The sequence below is a fragment of the Arachis ipaensis genome, chromosome B4 (assembly GCF_059453495.1).
Source record: "Arachis ipaensis isolate K30076 ecotype BB chromosome B4, ASM5945349v1, whole genome shotgun sequence".
Classification (NCBI taxonomy): Eukaryota; Viridiplantae; Streptophyta; class Magnoliopsida; order Fabales; family Fabaceae; genus Arachis; species Arachis ipaensis.
Genome location: NC_142439.1, coordinates 145,628,874 through 145,653,497, shown reverse-complemented (window position 1 = coordinate 145,653,497; position 24,624 = coordinate 145,628,874). Strand labels below are relative to the sequence as shown.

At 34.5% G+C, this 24,624-nt stretch overlaps 1 protein-coding gene across 1 annotated transcript; it reads right to left on the bottom strand.

The window, feature by feature from the left end:
* Window positions 1-14,658: 14,658 nt before the first annotated feature.
* On the bottom strand, window positions 14,659-19,372 carry LOC107635538 (putative disease resistance protein At1g61300). The gene is made up of 3 exons (XM_016339031.3): window positions 19,038-19,372; window positions 18,772-18,879; window positions 14,659-17,500 (listed from the first exon to the last, which is right to left on the bottom strand). The coding sequence occupies exons 1-3, from the start codon at window positions 19,249-19,251 to the stop codon at window positions 14,808-14,810; spliced, it is 3,015 nt and encodes a 1,004-aa protein (XP_016194517.1). The 5' UTR covers window positions 19,252-19,372; the 3' UTR covers window positions 14,659-14,807.
* Between the last annotated feature and the right edge of the window lie 5,252 nt (window positions 19,373-24,624).

Below are 24,624 nucleotides of genomic sequence, written 5' to 3'. Positions count from 1 at the left end.
GCAAGTTAGACAACTTGCAAGAAATTTTATGAGTCTTTAATTTGATAAGAACCATTTACATTATACTTGATTCTAGATTAAGTTTAAATTCTATAATGTTCTTTAATTTTCTTAAAATTTTATCATGTTCCACTTGTATAACATGTAATTTTTAGTCATTTTTGTTGACTTCAAACGAAAAGAAGAATCATATGCTTCTTCTTTTTACAATGTTGTGATGAATATTCGGAACCATCGATAATTATAGGCATTGGGATAGTGTAGCTCCAAGGTTTAGTAGAGATTGGAATTGTAGCTACCTCCCAATAGCAATTGTTTGTATTCAAATGTTTGCATTGTATTTCTGTCTTTTAATTTCCTGCTGTTTGATTTGTTTGAATATGATGAGTTTAAAAAATTTTAAATTAAATTGATGATGATCAAATATTATTAAGATAATTAATTACAAAATTATTAATTTAAATTTTAATTCATATTTGTTAATTAATAATTTTGTTGTTCGCAGATCCTGTTTTGGGCCGAAAGAAAAAAATAACAAGCCCAATGTGAAGTTAAAATTCAGCCTTGGTACATAAATATTTTAAATGATTATGGCTGAATCAATGCTTGGTTAGTTGGGCTAGTATATTGTTGAAACAAGCCCATTTAAAATCTTTACTACAAAGACCAAAACTTAGTCTGAAATCAATATCGGAAGAAAGCAAAGTTTTCATGCTTCCATGGATACCACCCTATCATTTGATGGATTTCAAAATCTAATTAACTTGCATTAATAGCATTGAAAACATGAAAGAGAAAGTAGAATTGATTTAATTGCCTTTAATGAGCTACACGCCACTAGGCATGGGGGAGTGTAAACTTAATTCATTTTTATTTCCTTTCATAATCCCTTTGAAATCTTTTCTGCATTCTCTCTCTTCTCTTTCTTCTCTATTCGGTTGTCACTTCACAGGAAAGATGGAAGCAAAAACAAGCTATCAGAAGAAAGAAGAAGAAGCAAGGAGCAAGCATGAAGCCATTGTAATGATGGCATTAAGAAAAAGAAAATCAAAAGTATGGTGTGGCTGAGATCTTTGCCACTAAAGGTAAGATGTGGTGAAGTAATCTCAAGCTTTCCATACTCGAAAATGGAAGAGATCTATTTCGGTCAGAGGAAGAAGATCCCTTGGAAGCATGTCTCGTCTCTACTTTTGATCAACCACCACAGGAGGTAGCTACTGTAGCTACGTACATGGAGGAAGAGGCAGAAGATTAGAGCAGGAGGAGCTATCAAGCATCAAGGACTCATCAAGGGCTAGGAATCCTTCTTGGAGAGCAAGTCAAGATGGAAGGCACGGATTGATGAAGATTGGTGAGAAGGGATGACACAGAGGTAATTGCATGTTGGGTTTTACATTCGGTTTCCTCTCCTCTCTCTCTGGCCGAACCGGTTTTTGGTTGAAGAAGAAGAAGATTAGCTCGGTTCAATAGTTTCAACCTTGGAGGCTTCCCCTTCTATAAATAAGGGAGAACAACCAGGGCTTGAAGAAAAGGAGAAAAGAGTGAAAAGCACTGAGTTCTCTTAGCTACCAAAGCTAACAGAAGTTCTTCTTCTTCAATGTGTTTCATGTTGTATTTTTCTATTTAGTTTTGTCTGTCTTGAGTCTCATGAAAAAAGGAAAACAGTGAGGTTTGTATGAAAAAAGTCATAGAGCGAAAAATGGCAGAGTATACAAAATTAAAAGAAAAAGCCATAGATGTCCTAGAGGTCTTTTGTACATCTGTGTTGTGTTTTCATGATTCTGTGGGAATCCCCTTGTAAGTTGGGTTAGCACTCAGTAGTTGAAAGTTTGGTAGGTGATCAAGTCAAGTTCAGGATTGGAAATAGGTTCTGGATTTGTCCCAAATAGGAAGGGTAGTTCTTACGGAGAATTGGTGTATGTAATCATGATGATTATAGTGAAATTCCATCATTGTTGTGATAGAGACTGGATGTAGGCTGCATTGCACTTAGCAGCTGAATCAGGATACATCTTGGTGTGATTCTCTCTCTTTTCTACTCCATTTCTGATTTTGCTGTGTAGGAGACAAAACTGAAAATATCTCTTGGCTGGTTACGAGACAAAAAGAAAAGGTCTCTTGACTAGGCACGAGACAAAAACAAGAAATATCTCCTCAAGTGTTCAAAAAGACAGCAAGTGTTACTAAGCGAAAAAGGGGCTAAGATTCAACCCCCTTCTCTTAGCCACTGATAACCATCAATTGGTATCAGAGCTTGGTCTCAAAGAGATCAAGCTTTGCATCTTGGAGAAAAGATCCAGATGGCAGAGAACAGTGGCTCAAACCTGGTGTCCTACAATCTGACAGAAGGACAGTCAAGCAACAGACCTCCTCTTTTCAATGAGAAGAACTACACCTATTGGAAGGAGAGAATGAATATTTTTGTGCAAGCAGTAGATTACAGACTATGGAAGATCTTCCTGGAGGGTCCTCAATTTCCAATCACCACAAGTGCTGAAGGAGTAGTCTCTCTTAAAGCCAAAGCCAGTTAGACCGAAGAAGATAGAAAGAAGGTGGAGCTCAATGCCAAGGCTATCAACTTGCTCAACTGTGCAATCAGGTTCGAGAAATACCGAAGGGTATCACATTGCACAATGGCAAAGAAAATCTGGGACAAACTTCAAGTCACTCATGAAGGAACCACCATAGTAAAGAAGACCAGGATAGATATGCTGAACAGAGAATATGAAATGTTCTCAATGAAGGAAGGAGAATCAATAGATGAAATGTTTGAACGCTTCAACATCATCATTGTTGGCTTGGATGCTATGGGGATCAAGTATCCTGAATCTGTGCTTGTGAGGAGAGTTTTGAGAAGTCTCACAAAAGAGTGGGAAACTAAGGCATTAATAATATCTTAGAGTAGTGATCTTGATTCTATGACATATGATAACTTGAGAGGAAATTTACTTGCTTTTGAAAACACTTATTTGAAAAAGGATTCAAAAAGAAAAGGAATAGCTCTTACATCTGTTTCTAACCCCCTGGATGATGAATCCAGTGATAATTTCTCTGAAAATAAATTTGTTTTGTTTGCCAAAAAATTCAGAAAAATGATAAAGCTCAAGGAAAGAAGCAAGGGAAGCAGCTCAAGGAAACAAAAGAAAGACTTCAGCAAAGTGATCTGTTACAACTGCAAAGAGACTGGGCATTTCAAATCCGATTGCCCTAAGTTGAAGAAGGAGGAGAAGCCAAAGAAGGAAAGAAGAAAGGACTGATGGCTTCTTGGGAGGACTTGGAGAATGACTCAGAAGATGATGAAGAATCAGAAACCAAGTCCCAACCATGTCTCATGGCAGATCACGTTGAACAGGTAGTATTTCATAACCCTAACACTGAAGATCTTTATCTCATGATAGACCACCTTTCTGAAAAGATTAGATGCTTCCTAAGTGAAAACCAATATCTTGAATCACAAATTACTATTCTTAAAGCTGAAAATGGTTTTCTCAAGGATAGATTAAGGGAGGCTGAAAATGCTGTTGAACTTATTGAAGAAAACAAGCAGTTAAAAGCCCAACTTAAAAGCTGTGAATTCCACCATTCTGTAACTGCCAATCTGAATTACTTTGAAGAAAATGACTAGCTGCATAAAGAGATAAGAAGGCTTAAAGAAGATTTGGCCAATTTTACTCAAAGTTCTGAAAATTTAAATAAACTCTTGGCTAGTCAAAAACCTCTTTATGATAAAGTTGGGTTGGGATTTTATAAAACTGAAAATTTTGAGAAACCTTCTTTTGCAAACATGGCCTCATCTTCAAATGATACCAGGTTTTAAAACCCAACAAGCTTTAGCAAAACAGCAACTCCAAGGTTTTGTAGATTGTGCAATAGGAGTGGTCATTTTCCCATTCAATATTTTTTTATTGAAAGAATGATTGGAAACAAAGTTTGTAAAGCTGTTTGTGATTACAATGGCTTGGGACAAAGGAGATGGTTTAACGTTAAAAGATCCAAAAAAATTTGGATACCTAAGGTCACTTGAGTTTACTTTGTAGGTGTGCCTAGCATCCAAGAGGAAGGACAATATGTGGTATATGGATAGTGGATGCTCTAGGCATATGACCGAAAAGGCAACCTTCTTCATTAAGCTTGAGGAATATGATGGAGGGTTTGTCACTTTTGGTGATAATGACAAAGGAAAGATAGTGGCAATAGGCAAAGTTGATAAAAACTTTTCTTCTTTCATAAATGATGTTCTACTTGTTGATGGGCTGAAACACAACTTACTAAGCATTAGCCAATTATGTGATCTTGGATATGAAGTCATTTTTAGAAAATTGGTGTGTTTAGTCATTTGTGAAAAATCTGGGGATATTTTGTTTGAAGCTAAGCGATGTAACAATGTGTATGAATTGACTCTTGAGAACTTGAAAGATCAAAAAGTGACATGTTTTACTTCACTTGAATATGAAAAATGGTTGTGGTATAAGAAATTGGGTCATGCAAGCATGTACCAAATTTCTAAACTTGTTAAGAAAAACTTGGTGAGAGGAATTCCAAATATTAAAGTTGATAAGGATATTACTTGTGATGCTTGTCAATTAAGCAAACAAGTAAAATCCTCTTTTAAACCAAAAGATGAAGAGGCAGAAGATTAGAGCAGGAGGAGCTGTCAAGCATCAAGGACTCATCAAGGGCTAGGAATCCTTCTTGGAGAGCAAGTCAAAATGGAAGGCCTGGATTGATGAAGATTGGTGAGAAGGGATGACACAGAGGTAATTGCATGTTGGGTTTTACATTCGGTTTTCTCTCCTCTCTCTCTGGCCGAACCGATTTTTGGTTGAAGAAGAAGAAGATTAGCTCGGTTCAACAGTTTCAACCTTCGAGGCTTCCCCTTCTATAAATAAAGGAGAACAGCCAGGGCTTGAAAAAAAGGAGAAAAGAGTGAAAAGCACAGAGTTCTCATAGCTACCCAAGCTAACAAAAGTTCTTCTCCTTCAATGTGTTTCATGTTGTATTTTTCTGTTTAGTTTTGTCTGTCTTGAGTCTCATGGAAAAAGACAAACAGTGAGGTTTGTATGAAAAAAGCCAAAGAGCGAAAAAAGACAGAGTATACAAAATTAAAAGAAAAAGCCATAGATGTCCTAGAGGTCTTTTGTACATCTGTGTTGTGTTTTCATGATTCTGTGGGAATCTCCTTGCAAGTTAGGTTAGCACTTAGCAGTTGAAAGTTTGGTAGGTGACCAAGTCAAATTCAGGATTGGGAATATATTCTGGACTTGTCCCAGATAGGAAGGGTAGTTCCTAGGGAGAATTGGTGTATGTAATCATGATTATTATAGTGAAATTTCATCATTGTTGCGATGGAGACTGGATGTAGGTTGCATTGCACTTAGCAGCTGAACCAGGATACATCTTGGTGTGATTCTCTCTCTCTTCTACTCCATTTCTGATTCTGCTGCGTAGGAGACAAAACTGAAAAATATCTCTTGGCTGGTTACGAGACAAAAAGAAAAAGTCTCTTGACTAGGCACGAGACAAAAACAAGAAATATCTCCTCAAGTGTTCAAAAAGACAGTAAGTGTTACTAAGCGAAAAAGAGGTTAAGATTCAACCCCCTTCTCTTAGCCGCTGATAACCATCAGAATGTCACGAGGGTATCTTCGTATTAATATTATTCTCTCCTATACTCATGGTCTTGACTTTCATCATTTGTATAAAACTAACAAAAAGTCGATGTATATATGAAGGTTAAAATAATACAAGTGCAGTAGTAGAGTACGTAGTGTTCTAGCTGGTAGAGTGCAATAAGCATATTAAGGAGCTTACAGATTCGATAACTACAACTTTTAGTTCAAGGAAACATTTTAGTAGTGGTATTCATAAGTTATTCACACTCCAAAACATTATAATAATTAAACTAGAAATTTTACAATTCAATAATTTTCTATGGAATTTAAAAGCACCAGTATCATATGTGTCAAAAATAAAAGATTCAGAGAAAGAGAAGAAAAAAAGAACATAGTAAGCTCAGCTCTCTGAGAAAGAGCAGTGATAGGTTTGGAAAGAAAAGACTTGTAATGAGAGTGTAATCAAGTTTTATTTCATTTTTGGAATTACACACTTGCTAAGCCAAGTTTGCTATATATATATATATGGCTAGTGACTATTAAAGCTCAATACTTATCAAGAAGGACACTAGTCACTAATTGAGAAAGACAGCAATACAAAGAAAGACAACAATGCAGTTTTACACACAACTCTTGTACACTATTACTCTCTATCCTTAATATCCCCCCTCAAACTGAGATATGGGTTCTGAAATACTCTCAGTTTACGCTTATACCTATTAAATAGGTGTTGTGACAGTGGTTTTGTTAAGCAATCTGCAATCTGATCAGAAGAGGGAATATGCACAATATAAAGAGATTTCTGGTTAACTAGGTCCCTTAGAAAATGCAGATCTAGCTCCAGATGCTTACATCTGCTATGAAGTATAGGATTTGCAGCAAGAAGACACGCACTCTGATTATCACAGTAGATAGTAGGCACCATGGTTTGAGGTATCCGAAGCTCTTGTAGAAGCTGTTGTATGGACATAATTTCTGTTTGAGCTGCACACATAGCCCTGTATTCTGCCTCTGTGCTACTTCTACTCACTTTAGTTTGTTTGTTGCTCTTCCAAGATATAGGGTTGTTCCCAAGATATACACAGAATCCAGAGATAGACTTTCTATCCTCCAAATCCCCTCCCCAATCTGCATCTGCAAACGAGAAAATTCGAAGATCAGCGGCTTTCGTGAACACAATCCCATGATCCAACGTACCTTGCAAGTATCTGAGGATCCTTTTTACACTTTTCCAATGTAGCAAAGTTGGACCGTGCACAAATTGGGACACACGATTAACAGCAAATGTGATATCAGGCCTTGTCATAGTGAGATACTGCAGTGCACCCACTATAGACCTATATTGTGTTGGATTTTCAAATGGTTCTGAATCATTGGAGAAGAGTTTGACATCTGTAGCCATTGGTGTAGGTAATGGTTTAGAATTCTGCATTCCTGCCTTTAGAAGCAACTCTCTTGTGTATCTGGCCTGAGAGAGCATCATGTCACCATGAGGGAGATAAGTTGCTTCTAAGCCTAAGAAATAGTTAAACCTGCCAAGATCTTTCAGCGAAAAAATTCTGTTCAATTGAGATATCAATAGTTCAATTTCTTTTGAATTATTGCCCGTTACAATAATGTCATCTACATATACTAATAAATAGATTACATGTGACTGATTATGTTTGATGAACAATGAAATGTCTGATTTTGTATTCTTAAAACCAAATTGGAACAAGGTATCTTCTAATGTCTTGAACCAAGCTCTAGGAGCTTGTTTCAAGCCATAGATTGCTTTATTTAGTTTGCAAACTAAATGACTATTGGTACTAACATATCCTTGTGGTTGGGCCATAAAGACATTCTCTTCCAATCTGCCATTCAAAAAAGCATTATCAAAGTCAAATTGTCTTAATGGCCAACCTAAGGAAATTGCAATAGTTAGAATAACTCTCACTGTGGTTGGTCTAATAACTGGGGAATAGATTTGCTCGTAGTCTATCCCCTCCTTTTGATGAAAACCTTTACCTACCAACCTTGCTTTATACCTGAGTATCTCACCATTTTGATTCTTTTTGATAGCAAAGACCCATTTGCTTCCTATAATGGTTGAGTTTAGTGGTGGTTCAGTGAGAATCCAAGTCTGACATCGCTGTAATGCTTGTATCTCTGCATCCATTGCCTGTTTCTAATGTGGACAGTTAAGGGCTTGATTGACAGTAGTTGGGGTATGGTGTATAAGGTCAGTGGTTTGTGTGACAAATGCCTTAGGTTTACGGATGCCTACCTTTGATCTGGTGATCATAGAATGAGTATTTAAAGGTGTAATGGGAGGTAAATTTGTCTCAGGGTCAGTGATAGAAATGGGTGTGGGATGGTGTGATGGAGTTTGAGTTGGTAAGGGTTGAGGGGCAGGCTGAGCAAGAGTAGTGGAAGGATTAGGTGATGCCAATGGAAGATGAGAAGTTGGAGAAGGTTGCTGTGTAGAGAGTGGAAGTGATGAAGGATGATCAATTACAAATTTTGTCAATTCTGCAGTATCTGCAACAGTCTCTATAGCAGATTGAATTGAGGAATCACAAAACATAGATTGATAAGGAAACAAATTCTCAATAAAAGTTACATGTCTTGCAAGATATATCTTACCATTCTTATTCATACATTTGTAACCTTTGTGGGTAGAATCATATCCAAGAAAGAGGCATAAGTCAGACTTATAATCAAATTTATGTCTATTATAAGGTCTTAAATAAGGAAAACAAGCACATCCAAAAACTTTAAAGAAGGCAAAATCTGGTTTTTGATGGAATAAAATTTCATAAGGACTCTTATTGTCTAAAACTTGTGTAGGCAATCTATTTATGATATAGACAGAGGTTACAAATGCATCTTCCCAAAATTGGAAGGGAAGAGATGCAGAAGCAAGAAGGGACAGTCCCATTTCTGTGATATGTCTGTGCTTCCTTTCCACACTTCCTTGTTGGTGATGTGTGTAGGGACACGACTGTCTATGATGAATGCCCTGAGTGTTAAGAAAATCAACAAATGCTGTGGATAAAAATTCACCTCCTTTATCAGTTTGTAAAGCCTTAATCTGATGTCCTGTCTGTTTTTCCATAAGTCTTTTATAGTTTTGAAAAGCTAGTAAAGATTGAGATTTATTTTCAAGCAAGAAGATAACTGTAAATTTAGAAAAACCATCAACAAAGCATGCATAGTATCTAAATCCATTTCTGGAATTAACCGGGGCAGGTCCCCAAAGATCAGCAAAAACACATTCTAATGGTTGATGCTATGTAGTTTGAGTTTCATTAAAGTGAAGTCTATGCATTTTAGCCAATGGACAAATTTCACACATATATTGTAAAGATGATCCAGAATTAGAGATAGGAATAGAACACTGATTCATTACTATATGAACTATTTTCATTGCACAGTGGCCAAGTCTTTTATGCCACAAGATTGTATTATTACTATTCTGATTACAAGAACTGTTAAAAGCACAAAAATTAGGAGGATTGGTTTCTTGATTGCTAATCCTATCTGAATTACATTGTATTGAAATAGAAGGATGATTATTACTAAAAGGTTTATGAGAATAGGTAGAGTTGTAAGACAAAGCAGATTTCTCAGAAGCATGCCTAGGAACTCTGAGATTGTGAAAGGAATAGATCCCATTCCTAGCTATTCCCTGTAGGAGAAATTCCCTGGTAGCCTGATCACGAATAAAGCAGAAATCAGGCCAGAATTCAAAAAAGACACCATTATCAGCTGCAAACCTAGAAATGCTAAGCAGATTTTGGGAAATTTGGGGTACATGGAGTAAATTTTGTAATCGAAAAGTTACATTAGCATATGGATCATGCAAAATTGAAGAACCATAGTTTTGAATGGCAATACCTGACCCATTACCTACATACACTTGATCGGAGTCATTGTTGCTCGCAGTGGAAGTTAGCAAATTGGATGGATCGGGGGTCAAGTGATGGCTCGCACCAGAATCTGCAAGCCAGGCAGCATCACTTATGGAGGAGGAAGAGCCTGTGAGATATGCAGTTGGTTGATGGAAACTGGAAGGGGGTGGTGGAGGTTGAGCATTAAGGTAGGGAGGCTGAGAAGATGAGTTAGGGTTTCCAGAATTAGGGTTGAAAGACTGATCAAACCTATGATAGCAGTTCCATACCACATGACCCATCCTTCCACATAGTTGACACTGCATTCTTGTGTTATTGTTGTTGTATCCAAATCTGCCTCCTCCTCTATTATTTCTGCCTCCACGTCCTCTTCTAAAAGGATTACCTCTATTGGGATCGAAATTTGGAGAAGGGTTCTGCACATAATGGGCTATAGGCATACCAGAGGTTGGTTTCTTGAAGCGTTCAAGCATTTCTTCATGGGAAAGCAAAAATGCTTCAGCCTCTACAATCCTAAAAGATCCTCTCTTTGCTGTTACGGAAGAAATATACACTGTATATTCTTCAGAAAGACCCTCAATAATAGCCTGAAGATGATCATCTTCTGGCACTTCATATCCCACAGCAAATAGAGCATCAACAATTCTTCTAATTTTGGACAAGTAATCAGCAGCGGAACCTGTTTTCTTGCACAATCTCAATTGACTCTTGAGACTTTGAACACGAGCAGAAGAGGCTGCCTGAAAGTAATCATCAATCTTTGCCCATACTTCAGAAAATCTTGAGAGGTGAATCACTTTGTTCTTGAAGCAATTAGTCATGGAAGCAACGAGCCACGTTGTGAGGGTTCTATCTCTCTGGCGCCAGGTTTTGTATTCTTCAGATTCTGTTCTTGTTTTCTTGGTAGCATCAGTTGTAAACTGCTCAGGGATCTTGGAGGGATCGAGATGACTTTCAAGACCAAGACTCTCAATAGTGAGAATTGCAAGGTACCTCCATGTAGAATAGTTATCTTCATTTAGTTTTTCAGCAATTGGGGAGAAGGTCTTCTTTGTTGAATCAGAAAGGATGATTTCCATTGTAGAGCTGAAACTAAGCAATAGGCTCTTGATACCATAAAAGATTCAGAGAAAGAGAAGAAAAAAAGAACATAGTAAGCTCAGCTCTCTGAGAAAGAGCAGTGATAGGTTTGGAAAGAAAAGACTTGTAATGAGAGTGTAATCAAGTTTTATTTCATTTTTGGAATTACACACTTGCTAAGCCAAGTTTGCTATATATATATACATGGCTAGTGACTATTAAAGCTCAATACTTATCAAGAAGGACACTAGTCACTAATTGAGAAAGACAGCAATACAAAGAAAGACAACAATGCAGTTTTACACACAACTCTTGTACACTATTACTCTCTATCCTTAATAAAAAAGACATTGCTACTATTGATATGGTTTTCAATGATATATATGATGAATAAAATGATCAAATCGGCCAAATCGGGTACCAGAAATATTTTGGTGCTCACAAAAATTATCTTAAAATATGTCAATGATAAAATAATTTTTAAAATATTTTAAAATTTGACAAAAATTTTCTGTTAATGAAAAATACCAAATTGACTTATAAAATAGATGATATGGCATTAAATTCATTTCTCTAGTATTAGCCAATTAGCTTTTTAACTCATCTTTTCTCACCTCACAGCCACAAATACAGTACTCTCCCTTCCCCAAAACTCAACCCTAAAATCACTCTAAACTCAAAACTATCACCATCACCATTTTGAATGATAATATATATATATGATTAAACTAGTTATTATTAAATATGCAGGTTCTTAAAAATTGTTTCACACCTCTTCACTATCGTTCCTTTGATGATTATTGAGTATAAAATAAGAGGTCATCTGTAACATCCTAATTTTTTTTATTACTATTCTACCCTCAAATTTTATCAAAATTTCTAAATTATCCTTATCCTTCTTTTTTCAACCTTAACCCTAATTCAAAATTTTCAATTTTACCCAAATTTCATTACAACACATACACCCTCAAACAGGAAAAAGAAAGAGAGAAAGGGAAGAGAACAGAAACCAAAGGGGAACGATTGAAGAAGAAAGGAAGAAGAAGAAGAAAGGGAGAAGAAGAAAGAGACGACATTGGTGGGGATGGGCGTCGCTGTTGCCGTCGCAGAGAAAGAAGAGATGCACGAGAGAGATGAGAGTGAGATCACGGACCTTCCATGAAGAAAGAGGAAAGCACATGACGGAGAAGAGAAAGGAGGAAGTCTTGTCGTCGTTGCTGTGCCCATCGGCGCCGCTGTCGTTGATCGAGACCGTCACCATCCCAGCTGAGGTTGTAAGGCCCACATCGGTTGGAGAGAGGAACGAAGCATGCCTTATAAGGGTGTGGATACCTCTCCCTACCATGACGCGTTTTGACGAGTGAGTGTGGGGGACTTAGGCTATCATTCCTATCGTCAAAGGCAAAACCGTGAGGCCTTGTGTGCCAAAGCGGACAATATCGTGCTAGCGGGTGGTTTGGGCTGTTACAGATGGTATCAGAGCCAGAACCCAAATCGATGTGCCAGCGAGGGCGCTGGGCTCCCTTAGGGGGTGGATTGTAAGGCCCACATCGGTTGGAGAGGGGAACGAAGCATGCCTTATAAGGGTGTGGATACCTTTCCCTAGCATGACGCGTTTTGACAAGTGAGTGTGGGGGCTTAGGCTATCATCCCTATCGTCAAAGGCAAAACCGTGAGGCCTTGTGTGCCAAAGCGGACACGTCGTCCCCGTCCCGGCTGAGGTCATCGTCGTCGCCAAATAGGGTAGAGAAGGAGGGCACGAACAGGAGAGAGAAAGGGGAGCTCTGCTGGAGCTCGTCGCCGAAATGCTGCTGCCTTCCACTACCGCGACACAGAGCCAGTTGTCTGTTCTTCCACTGTCATTGCGGTTGCCTCCGTTGCAGGTGGAAGAGGTCACCGAGAAGGGATTGTCCTGTTCTGCTTCTGCTTCTAATTTTCCATTGGTTGTCGGAGTCTATAGGGCCGTGAATGTTGCATCCGGAGTCGTCGGAATTGTTGCCGCCAAGAGCCACCACTGTTATACCTTTACCTTGGTAAAACAAATCCCATTTTACTTGTACTTGACATCTCTTTCTATTCCTGTTCTGCTTTTATCTATCTTACTGTCTTGCTCCATTTTCGTGCTGTTATTCTTGATTAATTTGCTTTTGCTGTTGTTTGTTACGGGCTAGAAGTAGTAGTCATGTTGCTGCTGTTGTCGAGATTACATCCGTGATGTAGTCGTTGCTACTGTTTGAATTGAAGTTGCTGCCACTGGCTTGGTCTAAATTCGGCGTTCTTTTGTTCCATTCTATTCCGACCTTTCTCACATTTTAATTCGGCACTTTGAGTTTGGTCTCTTCGTCCCTTAAGACCAACTAGTGAGTAGACTTTACATTTATAACCGTTAATTTTGTTGGTTTATGCTATTCTGTGTTTCTAATTATATTTATAAAACTATTGTTGAAGAACTTTGATTTGATTAGAATAATTAATTTATTATAGTTGAAAAAATTATTTTTATGAAGCTCATATCTTAGAAATTTTACATGAGACTATATATATGTTTGATGAAGTTTTATATTATTTTAGAACATTTGATTTTACTCGAATATATATTTTTGAAGCATTGAAGTATTTGTTAGTACTTACTGACTTTTTAATTGTGAAATGTGTTTGAAATTACTTATGATTGAAGAAGTTATGATTAGAAATGATTTCTTATGAGAAAGTATTATTTGATTTGATTTAATACCGTATATATTTGAAAGATTGAAGATTTATTATATTTGAATTGGTTTGGGAGGCTTGTATTAGAAAACCGTAGTTAACGGCGGTTATGACGTTAACTTAGATGCATCTAACTCAGACTCCAGCTAACAGGGGTGTTGCTAGCTTAACGTGTAGGCCACACGTTAGATCTGTTATTCTGTTAGGACACACGAGAAGAAAGGGCTATCCATAAAGGTGGAGCCGCCCAAGTGTAGACTTTTGATTTGATTTCTGTATGAAAACTCCCTTATTGATTTACTTATTTATATAAATTATTATTTTTTAAATAAAATTATTTTTATGATAATGTTTATATGGTCTCATGTGAATTATAGATGTATTATCTAGTCATTGAGTTGCAAAATTTATTCTGTTTTTCTAAAAATATTTTTTAGGAACAAATACTTGAATGTGTGAGCCTTCTATTCAAGAGTAATGATCTGCAATTGGTACTTCATTTTTGTTGAGTTCTTAGACGTCATATGCTCCATATGTCACATGTAGGATCCATTCATATTTATTTATTTTACCTTTTATTAAAAATATGTAATTATTCATTTTAGAAACTGTAAATTTATTTAAAATATTTGTACCTTTCTTATTCAACTTATATTTGAGTTGGATAGGCTTGTTAGGAGATTATCTTTCTGAGCGCCGGTGATAGCTCATTTTGGATCGTGACATCATCACTTATGTCCTAATTTGGCAACTTTAAAATCAATTATAATTTAACTAACTATCTTAATTAGATTGCGTTAACTAACATATTAAGGTAAAATAAAGCATTTAAAATATGTTATCATTTAAAACTATCTTATTTATTATCCGTGGTATTATTTGCTAGTAATAATTAACATGGTATGGCAAAATTAGATAATAATAATAATAATAATAATAATAATAATAATAATAATAATAATAATAATAATAATAATAATAATAATAATATAAAAGGGAAATTAAAATGAAAAATAAAAACGACATACATCAACGACAAAATGGCAAAGCCGAAGACTTGCAAAAACTTGTCGAGTTATATATATTTTTTTGGTAAATAGATTAATTTTAATACCTTAACAATGTATTAAAAAAAATTACATTATCATCTAATTAGATACATTTGTTTTTACGTTAACTATTTAAGTTTTGAGTGTAAAAGATATTTATTTTTATCGATAGAATAATATATAATTAAAATATATTAGTATCAGTATCAAGGAAATTAAATTATTATCATCACTGTTTTTAACAAGCATACGCTGTATTGTGTGTTTTTATTATTTTATTTTTAGGAGGATAACCAATAATAGAGGTCATAATTATTGTTAGAGAATAAACGTGCAATAAATTAGTTGTTGGTAGTATGTAAATGAATATATATAATCATGACATGAAAGCTGTGAAGATAGAAATTAAAAGGTGAAGAGGTGTGAAATTACACTCATAAAAAGTAATGTGCAAGATCATGTAACTATGATGACGAGACTTTAAATGGAAAGCGACTTTCTAACTTGGGACAGTCTTCGGTCTCCAAATCCGGGAATGATTCAGAGATTATAATTCCTTTGCACACAGTCTCTAACATTGGCAAGTCGTACAAGTAGAGTGAGGTTAAGTTGGGGAGTGTAATGATGGTGGAAGCAGCATCCTCACTATCAGCACCACTGCTGTTCGCTGCAAATATTTCTCTCAATGAATTACATCTGTATACACTTAATGTCTCCAAGTTTTGAATTTGGGGCAATAACCCTGCTGTTACCAACGTTTCTATCCCATCGCAATCACGGATCTCCAAGTGCCTGAGTTGAGAGAAGACGGCATTTGGTTTGAGAGATTGTGCTGTTGTATCAGTAGCAGCAACATCATCTTTACAAATGACTGTTAAGCTGTCCAATTCGTAAAGCTGCAAGGATTGAAGGTTGTTCAGATTACTGCAAAAGGAACAATTACCAAATGAACAAAGCACGCTCTCCATTTCTCTGCATCTCGCAATTTGAATGTTGTCCAAAGAAGGAGTAATATTTGACAGAGCCTCACATAAGCTTTCCCATCGTGCATTATAATCAATGTAGAGATTGGTAAGATCATTTGGCAGCAAATGAGGGGATAGCAAATGCGGGGATTCTTTGCAATCTAATAAATGTACAATTCGCTGGTGGTCACCACTTGGACCAATATGATCATAAGATTCAATAATCTCATCGTTATCCTCGATACTACCCAAATAGAGAAGATAAGATTTGGGTACAGAACCTGTGTTGCATATACTTGTCACAAAATTGTTATAGCTTTTGCAGTCATCAAAGCCAACCACAAAATATTCAAGAGTGGTCAGCCCTTGTACATCCTCTATTTCCACATTTGACAGAGTTGCGTAGAAGAGATTCAGATATTGCAAATTGGTCAGACCACGCAGCACCCTCCCTGATTCCAACCTCAACTTTTCATTGTAAGATAGATCAAGCCATCTCAAGTTTGTCAGCATTTCCAAGCCTAGAACTACCTCAACTTTAGTATATGAAATTATCAACCTTGACAATTTTTGAAGCCTTTCCAATGGAGGCACCTTTTCCAGAGCATAACATTTATCAAGCAGTAGAGAAACAAGACAAGTCAAGTCCGACAGGGAATCCGGCAGAGAGGTTAAACTGCCATTTTCAGATAGGTCAAGTATTGCTAGAGATTTCATGTGTGTGAAGAAGCATTCTGGGATGCTACTGATGCAATTATTACTCAGAATCAAGGTGGATAATCTTGGACACTTGGGTGATATACCCGCTGGGATTTCTTTTATCCTGTTTGTATCCAACGAAACCAACTCCAAATCAGCACTCCATTCATGCACGTGAGGTATTCCTGTCAATTCTTTACCACATCTAACTATCAACCTCTGACAAGCCATATTTCTTACTGAATTCTGTATATTCCAAAAACGACGCAATAATGAATGGTCTTCAAGTTCATTGAATATGGTATGGCCTTCATCAAAAATTTCTTCCAAGCTCCTCCTTCCATTATTTATGGTTCCATTGTCAACCAGATTCATTATCCTTTCATCAAAATTCCAGAAGCCAAAGTATAATGCACAATGCAAGAAACTATTTTGCAAGCGAGTGTCCATCAGGTTATCATAACTCGGTTTTAATACTTGAAATACCTCTTCTTCCATCTCTCCCCCCATCTCCCCTTTCTCAAGTTTATTCAACGCATGTCTCCACTGATGAATGCTATCAACGCCTTTCATGGTTCTAGCCATTACACTGATTGCAAGCGGTAAACCATCGCATTCCCTTGCAATAATCCCTGCAATCTTTAATATATTAGGAGGAAAGGTTGCAGGCGTTTTGTGATATTCACCAAGTCTTGCAAGAAATAACTCCAAACCTTCACTCTCAGAGAGAGGACGCATTGCTATTACATTACTTGTGGGGCAGTCCATCTGTCGAAGCACATGTTTCAACCGAGTTGTTATAATCAGTTTAGAGCCATTGATTCTACAACGAGGGATTCCCACCTTTTCCAGATCAATGAATTTCCAAACATCATCCAAAATAAGCACCCATTTTCCTTTTTCTGATAATGCGGATGACAAATGTGCAACTCTTATTCTCTCATTTCCACCAAGCTTTACACCAATTGCTTCAGCGATGTCTTCTTGAAGCTTTGAAATGCTGTATTCACGGGACACCGTGACCCAAATGACGCGGTTGAAAGTTCCTTTCCTTATGATTTGAGTTTCCATATAAGTTGCAAGACATGTTTTACCCACTCCTCCCATTCCATGTATCCCAATCATCAATGCTTTCTCGTCTCCAACAAGCTCCCACATCTTCTTAACATTTTTCTCAAAATCTTTACCAACAAATTCACTTGACAACACCACAGGCTTTTCCTTCTTAAGCTCGCTCATTTGTAAAATTAATGGCTGTATGAAATTATGAGATGCTCCCTTCACAAGATCAACAACTTTGTTTCTCAATTGTTGCAGTTCATTCAACCAATCATCAACTTGTGTCTTGCTCTGCTTGCCCTGAGACTTAAGCCAGTCTAACTCTCCCTTAATGTCGTTTTCTTCAAGGCTTAGATCATGCAGCAATTCAAGCAACTTTTTAATTTCATCACTTACAAAACCAACGTTGTTGCTTTGGACCACCGCTGCCGAGCCTATTACATAAAGTTCAAATTTCAAACGCACGTAAACAAATTTATAAAACATGAACTTCTAATTCAAGGGGAAATTTCTATAAAATTAAAACATAAACAAATGAAAGTCTATTCACCCATATTGAACTTACTTAGAATTACATCATTTATTGATTCTAACTTTTATATTCTACTAAATTTAATTTACCAATCAAATTATGGTGAGATTAAGATTAACCATATCTCTCTATAATTATTGTGCTATGTTTAATTTATCAATAAAAAATTTTTAATGAAATTTCACCCCAATTATCTTCACTTTCTAAATCTAGATTTATACACACACCATTTCCCTTTGTTCTTTATGCTTGAGAGTTGAGAATTTAACTGGAACTTTTTTATTCAGAATGATAACCATAGCTAGAATTTAACATATATATATGGGTAAACTACTAAAATCACATCCGAATTCTTTTGAATATTTACAAAAATAACTCTCATTTTTTATTATGACAAAAATGTTCTCAAACTATTTTAAACACGATAAAAATAACCAAAAAAAATATTTTTTTATAAATAGTAAGTGACTTTTGTATTTGACAAATTATTTATACATTTGATTAATTTTTTTTTAAAAATATTTGGATAATTATTTAAAAAATATATGAAAAAATAGATAAAAATTTGATCACTAGAATTCTTTTCATTTCTTAAAAGAATAATTTGTCATTGATAAAATGAATTAAAAATAGCCTATTTAGCATAAAACCATTAATTTTTAAAAATAAAATTGTCCGATTTTTTTAATCATATTTATAAAAAAATCAAATCAAAATTCAATCTCTAAAACATCTTTTAAAAATATATATTTATCATAATTGAATATTTTTTTCTTGTAGCATTTCAAAATATTTCAAACACATTTTCATAGTTGTCAAAAGTGAGGTTATTTTTGTCAGCATCTCAAAAAATTAGTCGTTCATCATCATACACACTTTTGAGATCTAGAAAAAGAAATGATATAATTTATTAGGAGGAGTGCAAGGGGCCAGCAGATTTTGCGTTTTGTAACTATCAATTAACTATCAAGAGTGTTTTTAATGGTGTGAGATTTTATCTAATGGTAAAAAATTATTCATTTTTCTTTTGTTTGCTAGGTACCGGCTAAATTTCAATAAAAATGCTGTCCCAAGACTTTCTGATTTATTAGATTACTCAAATTATGGTGGAAGAAACAGAAATCTGGTTATCCAACTCAATGATGAATTGGTAGGAGCAAAAGGGGTGCTTACCTCCCGGCAAGTAGTTGATGTGTTCAGTATTATTGACATTAACTGGATGCTGCATTAAACCTCCAGGAAAGGCATCAACCATTTCATGATCTTCATGTTCAGCAGCCCCTTAATCAGTACAAACATGAGGCAGGAAATTAAAAGATCCAGTCAAGACTTTTATACTCCAACACAGTAGTTGGGTAAAAACAAATTTTGTAACAACTAACTTATGATCTACCTATCCGCTTAAATCCATGATGAATCAACTTAAGTTACTCTATTACCTTCCATTGGATTTGCAGTTTCTTGTGGTTGTGGATGATTATCATGAGGTGAAGCAGAGCATGCAGATATACCTTTTCCTGGGATTCGATCCACATGAGCTTTAATTCGAGAAGCACCTCCACTAAACTCACGTCCACAGCGCTTGCACTTCCACGTTCCGGCGTTTCCTTTTGTAACTTGATTCCAGTAATGTTCTTCCTTCGGTCTACCCATAACTCTTGCGTTCTTCTAATTCAACCAACAAAGTAAGATAGATTGATAAGTTACAAGTTAGTTATATCTACAGCTAAGTATATTCACGCCAAGAAGGTGGTTGACTTATAAAATGACAAAGACCAAGACTTGCAAAGGAGACTACACTTATTCAATTGAGCTATTATATTATGAATGAAGGAATTCTTTTTACTTTAAAATCAAATTAATGTTTCAAGCTATTATTACAAATTAAAATTAAGAAAAGGTAAAAGTAATTATCTAGCTACAATTTAATAGTTCTAATAAAAAAAAATTAAAATACATTTACCTATTTTTTTACTTATTATAAATACTATTCACAGTGATTCTATGACTGGTTTAAAAACTACTAAATAGATAAAAATTGATTGTACATAAAATTACGAACTCAAAAATTACAAACTAGTATGTGTATGTACATGTAAAAGTTCATAATGTGACCATATTTATTTTTTATATTACAAACTAGTATATGTATGTATATATGTGTTAGGAGACAGTAAATTTTGTGATTTATAGTCATTAATTAGTTATTAATAATATTTTTAATGGTATAAGATTTTATTTAATAATAAAAAATTATTTATTTTTTTTATGACTAAATACCGATCAAATTTTAATAAAAATGCTGGTCCTAGATTTTTTCTTATTCTATTATTATAATAAAGTGTCGCCTCCTACTCGTAATTCAGTCAAATGGAAAATTAGTGAATTTCTCTTCTCTTTCTCCTTTTACTGTGACTAGAATCTGCTCCTAATAATAATTCATCGTATATAAGAATTTTCGTATGTCAAGAGGCTCGTATGTATATGAAAATTTAATTACTTTATAAAATAATGAAATAACTAAGTTCTCTTGGAACAAAAGGTGTAATAATTAATGGCTTTCATGGTTCTACCCTATATATGCAAGAAGTAATAGCCACTTAACCATAGCCATATCAATAGAGCATATACACGTTGGATTTATATTTTCAGGAACATATATATACATAACATTTTAAACGTCCTACCTAGCTAGCTAGTTAGTTAGATAAAATCATTAATCAATAAGATACATATATAAGACAATATAATGCGTTTCTTTTTATTGGATAAACATTACATACAAAGCCAACGAGTAATAGCTCAAATGACATAGTCTCCTCATACTCAATTAAGAGGTTGCGCGCGAGTTCGAGTCTCATATCTTTGGTAAAAAAAAAAAAACATTACATACAAAAACTTACATCAATTTCTATTTGAAATTGCTGAAACACTGAAATAATACATCATTGAAAATAAGAGACCAAATTTATTCATTAATGTATTGAAAACTTTAACAAGTGGCTTAATTAGTTTCTCGTCGGAGCTTAATTATTGTGCGGTGGCGAGCATCTACGCGTGTAGGGGTTCTTGCATGGGGCTCAAGAATTTGGTTATGGGATTTAGGGTGGTGTATTGGTTGAGAATGGGTGAACCTAGTGTATTTATGCATGAATGGAGGTATCAGGTAGAAGGGCAATACGTAGGGAACGTGCCGGACACATGGCAGTATTTTGGCCAACACGTAAGAAGCGTATTAGACACGTGACAACATATTAGCCAACACATGGAGGACGTGTTGAAATACGTAGAGAGTGTATTGAATGATTTCCACAATACTGTAATACACTTCAAATATCAATATTCAACCAAAACAACGTCTCTATTTCCATATTAAAAATAATTTCTGTCAAGCTAAGAGTTGGAAAAGTAGATAATGTCCCTAAGAAACTATAGGGGTAGCCACATGCGTCATACTCAAATTAAATTATTAAGTGGCAAATTGACTTGACTAAAGGGATACTTTAGTAGTTTAGTTAATTTATTTACCTTTTAACATAAATTGACTTGACTAAAGGAATATTAATTGAGTGATCATAATAACTAATAGAATATTGTAAAATTATTTTTACTCTTTTTTTTTTTAAGTTTACAGTTTAAAATTAAAATTTCAAAATTTAGAAATTGAGTTTGCAATTTAAAATAAAAATAATTTAAAGAATTCACAAAAAAAATTAATTTCTTAGTTTAACTCTTGTCCTTATTAGGAACGAATAAAGGAAATTATTACTTCCGTCCAAATGAAATTTTAATCCGAATGAAATTGTTAGATAAAATCATTAATTAAGGATATTTGATTTGTCCTGTATGTGTTGGCTTGCGACTGAATGATATTATTTGAAGAATTTTCTTAGCTGCTTCTTATGTCATTTTTTTACCTGTGGAATTTGAGCATCTTACCAAAAACGTGTCAATTTCTAAATAATTTTAAAGATATTGCTACTGTTGCCGACAACAAATTCTTATATACTAATCACAAAATTTTTTTCCACTCCATAATTGAAGTTTCTTTTCCTAGTGATGATGATTGAATGGTTGTGATTCTTCTCCATATTTTCATACTTTATTATAATGGTTATTCCTTATATACTAATGACTGTAATGTCAATGAAACTATAACTTTTTTTACGTACTTTTTTAAATCTTATTTTATATTTATACCTTGTAGAATTTGAAGGTATGATTATGGGTATCAACATATCTTAGGGCAAACGGTCAATTTTGATTATAAAAATATCAGGACTATTAAACCATAGTGATTATTATTATGGTACTTAAAACGTAATGTTTAATTTAGTAGTAGCTATATAAGCTTGTAAGTTGTAACTAATGTAAAAGAAGTTTTTGGGCAATGTAGAAGAAGATGAGATTAACCATAACAGTGAAATCCATTTTCTTCAGGATTTGACACTAAATGATTATTGAACTTGTTAAGGCATCCCTTTCTTTCACAATACTACAGCTCCAAATTAAACTAGCTAGATAGTAAATGAATAATATTAAAACTTAAAACCGTAGAATTTGTATATGAATAATTTTATATCTCAATAATAAGTCCATATAAATCTTAAAACTCCTAGTATGTTAGATAAAATATTAAAATCATTAATCAAGAATATCCATCACTATGTGTATTATGCTTTAATTTGGGATTCATTGTTTGAAGAATTTCCTTCTTCTTATGTCATTTCCTACACGAGAGAGAGAGATGATTAGCCAATAAGACACAGATAAAGTGTATAAGTTGGACATACATTTAAAACTCATCATGAAGAGAGTTTTATTACGGTGGAAACTCAGGTGCGGTCGACTTCAGGTGAAGTTGATAGCGGAGAATCGTTAAATGATTTTACTGATTTGACTAAATTTTTATCTAACGACTCTCCGCTATAAATTTCACAGTCAACTCCATCTAAGTTTTCACCTTTTATTATTCACATGTTACTATTTATAGACTAATTAACAAGGAAAGCTTCTTCTTCATTCACTCCAATTTATTTGCCTTCATAGATATGCATCATCATGGTGGGCAGCGACGACTGTAGCCTGAACATTTTGGCGCTGGCGGCAGCCGTGGTTTGAGGCGGCACTCTCTGTAACCCCTATTAGGGGGACAGTTAACAATAGGATTATTAGGGTTCTTGGTAGGAGCTGTTACTACTGTATATGTTGCTGCTTTCTCTCCTGCATTCATTAGCACGTAGAACGTTACTAGATTTGTTTGTTAGAGTTATGATCATTTATGTACTTTTATAACACAGTATTATCAAAATTTTTATGCCTAAAAGATCTAAAATTTATTTAATTTTTTTATGGTCCCATCAAAAGAGAAAAGATTTAATCGCAATATAAGAGAAATAAAAAAAAATAAAGAAAGAAAAGTTACTGTGTATTTATATCTAACACATCCTTAGATATAAGAGTTTATTTTAGGGTCTTAGGTGTATAGAAGTGAAATTAAGAGAAATAAAATTTGGTTACTTAAAGATTAGAGAATAGTTAAAGAGCCTGGTCTTATGTACCTTTGACTTCTAGTAGTTCACGAGGTGCTAGAGTTGAAGAGGGTAGGAAGGGACTAAAAAATTTGGATATGGAGGTAGGATGAACGTTATACCTTAACGTGGTAATTTTTAGTGTTTTTTAAAATTACGAAAGGGACACAAATCGGACTCTTCTATTTGTATTTAAAAAGTTTTAAAAATTTGGAGTATATAAATCGGATCCACTGATTTTTGTTTAAAAAATTAAAATAATATTCGATTTCTGTACTTCAAATTTTTTTAATTTTTTAAACACAAATTGGACGGTTCGAGTACAAAAATTGGTATTTCTTAAAAATCAAATAGTCCGATTTATACTCCGTAAATTAAATTATCTCAAATTTTAAAAAAATATTACAGTAGATCACAATTTAAAAAAACACCATTGTTAACCCAATATTAAAAATAAAAATGTGTAGGAAGAGCATGGAAGCCAAAAGTAAATATGCAATAAAAATGGCCTTCATGCTGATTATATTAATGGAAACTACTTTAATATATATGTTGTCGCTTATCTTATTTCTCTTTCTTTTTGCATGATTATATATCCAACGGGTTGTGTATTTATATTGATAGTAGGGAGGAGATTCAATTATGGTAAAAACTCAAGTGAAGTCAACTTCACGTAAAGTTGATACCAACGGTTCTCAAATATCAACTTAACGTGAAATCGACTTCACCTGAATTTTCACGTTCAGTTATACATGTAGATGTTGAAGTCTAAATAAACGTAATATCTAAATTAGAAGACTTGGTCAGTGACATGGTGACTGCCCAATAATGACGTGCACTTTAATATGTACCCTTAAATGAAACTTTAATCCCAATTTGTTGGATAAAATCATTAATTGAGGATAGTGTAGGCTTAAACTATATTAATTATTTGAATAATTTTCCTCTTTTTTGGTTATTTTTCTACTTGTAGAATTTGAGCACCTTAATACAAACAAGTCAATCTCTAAATAAATTTAGAGACATTATTATTGGCTGACAAATAAAACTGAAATTACTAGCTATCTGGGTAATTTAGTTTTCGTAATACTAATAACTAAGTCACACTACTCTCACAAAATTTTATTATGTTAAATGTGGGACAGAGTAATACAACACGACACTATAAATAGAAATTCAATGAAAGATTTTTTTAATCGTATATTATTTTATATTTATACCTTGTGGAATTTGAAGGTATGATACAAATATGTTACGACAAAGTGGTCAAAGCATAGACTCGTATGTATATATAGAAGACTTGACAAAGTACAGCGACATTTATACTAATAAAAAGTATATTAACAAATAACAATGAATATATGCTAATTTTAGTGATTCATATATATAGATAGAGAAGAATTATTCAAATGCAATTGGGGACTAGCTAGCTAGTTAGCATTAATTTTCTTTTTAACTCATTATCATTTAGGAAATCTAGCTAGATAGTAGCAGA